General features: G+C 45.6%; 1 protein-coding gene across 1 annotated transcript; it reads right to left on the bottom strand.

Moving 5' to 3' along the window:
* Positions 1-1914: 1914 nt before the first annotated feature.
* Positions 1915-3021, bottom strand: SOX1 (SRY-box transcription factor 1). Its single transcript, XM_024206091.2, has one exon. It carries the CDS (start codon positions 3019-3021, stop codon positions 1915-1917), a length of 1107 nt encoding a protein of 368 aa, XP_024061859.1.
* Between the last annotated feature and the right edge of the window lie 2392 nt (positions 3022-5413).

The raw sequence follows: 5413 nt of genomic DNA, 5'->3' as shown, positions 1-5413 counted from the left end.
TGCCCCATTTTTGGATGGATAAATTACTTATTCACCACCAATAAAAAGATGCTCTAAAGCCTGCTGTAACGAAGTTTCCACTCTGGACGTTAAAATATTTCTTGTTCTTTTTTGTTTAAATATGTTACGACTAATTTCAAAATTTATTTGCTACAATATGATTTTTAAATGCAATACTGAGTGCTGTCATTACTATTAAATGAAGTTTACAGCAAACTTTTAATTCCAGAATATCGCAAGGTACCGATAAATACGTAGAAAAAAATATAATAATTTTTCAAAGCATTAAAAAACATCAGGATCCTGTTAGGAACAAATACATCATTTTTGCTTGACAGCTTTTCACACCAGTTGTTAAGAACTTCCATTCCAGTTACACAGGATTTGTGTGTGTGTGTGTGTGTGCATGTGTGCGTGTGTGTGAAGTCCAGCGTTGTTTGCAGCCCCCTCGGGGGGGTTGGGAGGGCCAGGACTTCTTTTAATATTTTTGGTACAGAGATTGTTTTCATTACACTCAAACCCAATCAGTTTCTCTTGCAATTGTTGTGGTGATTAGAGAGGAACTTGTGCAGACGCTGGAGCCTTTGCATCCCTCCGGGACAAGGTTTCCAATTCCCCATCGCTGCTGGGATCCCCAGTCTGAAATCTGAGGGAAAGGGAAGGCAGACCGTCCAGACCTGATAAGAGCCCCTAACCTAGTTCAAGGTGGAAAAGTTTCCTAGCCATGAAGTCACTCCAGGTTTGGACAATCAGTTCCACAAATAAAATAAACAAAATGAACCACGAGTACTATGGAAAGTATTTTAATAGGTCGCCTTCTTAACAATACTTAACAGCTATTAAAATAAACTTTAAAAAAAAGCTACACCACTTTTGTTACTTTCATCCCTTCAGTTTTATATAGATGGTGAGAAATCTAAACACAATACGGGATTTGTTTTCTGTTATTTTCTGATCATATTTTTTAAATTCCTTTTCAATTTCTAGGTTTACCGATTATATTTTAAGGCATACCATGCGTATAAAATTAGTACCTTTCGGGTTTATTGAAAAAAAAAAACAGGTGACTTTTTCCACTTTGAAATTTATTTAACTCAGTATTCAACGAACGCATCCTTAGGATTTTTCTTTAGCAGAAAGGCTTTTTAGTAAACTATATACACAATTCCCTCGTAACGCCTAAAATAAAAATTAATTCACAATGCATTTACAAGAAATCATACAAAAACAAACAAAACAAAAAATAAAAAATAAAAATAAAGGTACAATAAAGTTTTACAAAACCAAGAATAATGTTGCAGTCGGGAAAAAAAGTTTTATAAATAAACAAACAAATAAACCCCCCGCAATAACATCTACAAAAACTTGTACGTGTGGTTTTGGATTTGTCTTAGTACATGTGTAATAAATGAGAACTGTTTCCCCATCAACTTTGTCTTAATTAGGCAATAAAAAGCCAACACAAGAAGCGATCCAAGGAAGAAGCGGGTAACGCTTCTGCGGTATAAAAGTTGGCATCGCCTAGATCTTTGTGTGATTATTCTTATTTTTTTGTCTTTTTGTGATTTTTTTCTCTTTAGCAAATAAAACGCTCTATGCCTCATGGATGAATGATAAATACTGTACAAAAGTCTCAATAAAACACAGAAGTTCAGTCTAAAACGCAAAAACTAGTTTCAAAAACTAGTCCTAAAAAAGGTAATTAGAGCAATCGTTACCTTTTTTCTTATTATTAATTATTATTTATTATTTATTATTATTATTATTACAAGAACATCCAAACATTTTCTGTACAAAAAGGGAGCCGGCGGGGTGTGTGCGCTGGGGAGGGAAGTGGTGGCGGCGGCCAGGCAGACAGAGGTACCGTTCAGCCGGGTTCAATGCAAGTTTCTGTCCCTCTCCTTCCCTCCCGGTTCAGATATGTGTCAAGGGGACCGTGCCATTGACCCCCGTGCTGGCGCTCTGGTAATGCTGGGGCAGGGAGTGAAGCCGGCTCTGCGCCGCAGCCGGGTCCCCTCCTTCTCCGGCCGGTAAGTACATACTGATCATCTCCCGCAGGTCCCCGGGGCACGGAGCCCGTGAGTGCGAGGTGACTGGCGGGCTCACGCTGGGCTCCGACTTGACCAGCGAGCCCAAGGCGCCCAGAGCTCCGGAGGAAGCCGCCGCCGCGGCAGCGGCCGCCGCGGCCGCCGCAGCCGAGTTCTGGTGGGGCTGGGCGCCGTAGGAGATGGCCCCGTAGCCCGAGGGCGAGGCGCTCATGTAGCCCTGCGAGTTGGAGATGGGGCTGTACTGCAGCGCGCTCATGTCGTAGCGGTGCATGGGCTGCGGGTTGTGCGGGTGCGGGTGGTGCGGGTGCGGGTGGTGCGGGTGCCCGCCGCTGCCCGGGTGCTGTCCGTAGGCGAGCTGCGCCTCCTGCATCATCGCGGCCGCCGCCGCCGCCGCCGCCACCGAGCCCGGGTAGGCGCCGTTGGCCCAGCCGTTCATGTGCGCGTACCCCCCGCTGGCCGTGCCGCCGGGACTCTCCAGCCGCTGGCCGACCCCGGCGGGGCTCATCCCGACCCCCATGCCCACCCCGACCCCGGCGGGGCCTCCCCCTGCCGAGCCGGCGCTGAGCAGCCCCCCGGCCAGCGAGTACTTGTCCTTCTTGAGCAGGGTCTTGGTCTTCCTGCGGGGCCGGTATTTATAATCCGGATGCTCCTTCATGTGCAGCGCCCGAAGCCGCTTTGCTTCGTCGATGAAGGGTCTTTTCTCGGCCTCGGACATGACTTTCCACTCGGCCCCCAGGCGCTTGCTGATCTCCGAGTTGTGCATTTTGGGGTTCTCCTGGGCCATCTTACGGCGCTGGCCCCGGGACCACACCATGAAGGCGTTCATGGGTCTCTTGACCCGGTCTTGGTTCGCTTTGTTCCCACCGCCGCCGCCACCTCCGCCGCCTCCCGCTCCGGTCTGGCCCGTTAGGTTAGTGGGGCCCTGGGCTCCGCCGGGGGAGTGCAAGTCCGTTTCCATCATCATGCTGTACATTCAAGTAGCTTTTTATTTTCCACCGGCACCAAGCATAAAAATATCAAACATAGAGAGCCAAGAAGGAAGGGACGAGAAAAGACAAAAAAAAAAAAAAAAAAAAGAGAGCGCACAACCGGCAACACCTTAGGCAAAAACTTTCTCCTTTGAAAACCACTTTCAGGGCTTGCTGGCGATCTGGATTCAAGCTGCTCAAACAGGTGCAAGGCAAACTTGCTGCTTCACTTTGCAAGGAGGAGGAGTGTGCAGAGCACTCAGAAATGTCCTTCTCTCTCTCCGGCACACACACGCACACCCCTCCTCTCTCTCTCCCTCTCCCTTATTCTTAACAGAGCTATTTTGTTGTTGTTGTTCTTTGCTAACTTCTAGAGAGCTTGTGTGTGACTTGCGTCCGCTGCTCCCAGGTGAACAGAGCAGAAGAGAGAGGAAAAGCCACCGAAAAAAGTAATTAAACGATAACTAAAAAAGAGGGAGAGAGAGTGAGGAGAGGAAAATAGAGAGGAGGGGGAGAAAAAAAAACCCCAGAGCCAGAGAGAAGTTGCACAGTAATTTGTTCTCTGTGGTTTCCCTCCTCTTGCCCGGGAGGAATCAGGAGAGGAGGAGCTGGCGAGAGACACACAGAGAGAGGAGTCCAGCAGCCATACACCGCGCACCGAACTGGGATTAAATGAGTTTGCCGTGGCCAATCGGAACGCGGCGGCGGGGGATTATTTGCATGGCGCGCTGAGGAGTGACGTCCGGAGGTGAGAAGTATAAACTATTCTGGGGGTGGAGGGGAGGTTGGGAGGGGCCAGAGTAGGGGTCACGGCTACCCTGCTTTGCCCTGCTAGGTAAAGAGGAGTTAACAGTAATTAAATACCATTATAATCCTGCAACAATAATACCCCTCACTCGAAACACTTAGCACTTAGTAACAGAGTGCTAGCTACATAGCCTACAAAAGTCAGGAAATTACAAAGTTATGGATGACATTCTTGCCTTAACTCTGGCAGGTGCGTGTGTGCCTGTGTCAGGACTACATGATGGTGCGTGGTGGGAGACATGAAATGTTTTGTTGGCATGGCTTTGCGTGCCTGTGTGTTCGCTGGAGAACCACGGGAACACACCATCTGCATTCCTGAGCGCTAGCCTTACATTTGAATCTTCTCCCTGCGTGACCTTAGAGACCACACGCTTCCTTAAATTCTCACTGAACTTTCTCTCACTCCTTTTAAAAGATGGGGGTGGTGAAATGGTTGGGGGAGCCTATATTATTCTCATATATTTACTCAACAGACCTTTTAATCAATCCAGTACATCCATATGAACGCACTTGTTTAAAACCTACGCTATTGACTTCCAGAGCAACAGCTTCGCAGCTATTACAGTGGTTTGTATATAGTAGCACACCTCGGTAGATTAATAAATAATATCAACATGCCAGTCCATAACTCGATGTTTACTATGTTAAATGTGGAGTTGAAAAGACAATGGCCCGATCCCGCACCCCTTATTCAGAGAAATCTCCCACGGCTATATCAGCGCAGATCTCCTAATTGTGTGGTAGAGATCTATCCATTCTTCCTAAGGAGTTATATCTACTGGAGCATTGCCTGAATGATGACTGTAGACTCGGACCATAAATGTTTCTACCCAAGTTAATGACATGGCTGTTCCAAGTACTGAAAATATACAAAGGCCTAGTCCATAATACTGTATAGGCTAATCACCTAAATTGCTATTGTTATATATTTAGATCTAGGGGCATTAAAGTACCTGAGACTCTTAAATGTATATATAAACATCTTGTATTTCTATAAAGTAAACCTGGACAACTTAATTCTTTGTGAAAACGTTAAAGGGAACATTTTTCTTCCCTGGCTGAGCAGTGAGACAGATTACAGTGATTTTGTATTGCGGTGCAAATAAGGGTGTATAACGAAAGTGACGATATACCCTTAATATCGTCCTGTAAATGCCCATTCTATAGTACAAATAAACACATATGAATCATGATCATAATAATATTTCATCGTGTGGGGGGAAATGTTCACCTGGCATCCCCTCTTTTTCTCCCACGTTATGTGAGTGTTAATTTTCGTGACCCTAATGGCTGTCCAAAGTACAGAAATAATACCAGTCACCGCCATTACTGTTATTACTGTAGAACTTTTATATAGTAGGGTTATTATAATATACAAGGCAACAGCATGATGTTCTGTGTCCAGATTAAACAATTTTCATTTTAGATTACTCCACATTAAGTGGTAATCTCCTCACGTTCATTTTGATTAATTTAGAGGAATAATATTACTTTACATACAATTTTGATTAGATGTATGAGGCCTGCTCCTGCTCCTGCTCCCACTATATTCAGTGAGAGTTTTGCCATTGACTTTAATGGGAGCAGGAT

The sequence above is a fragment of the Terrapene carolina genome, unplaced genomic scaffold (genome assembly GCF_002925995.2).
Source record: "Terrapene carolina triunguis isolate 2854851 unplaced genomic scaffold, T_m_triunguis-2.0 Scaffold21, whole genome shotgun sequence".
In the NCBI taxonomy this organism is placed as follows: Eukaryota; Metazoa; Chordata; order Testudines; family Emydidae; genus Terrapene; species Terrapene triunguis.
This window is presented reverse-complemented; position numbering and strand designations above follow the sequence as displayed.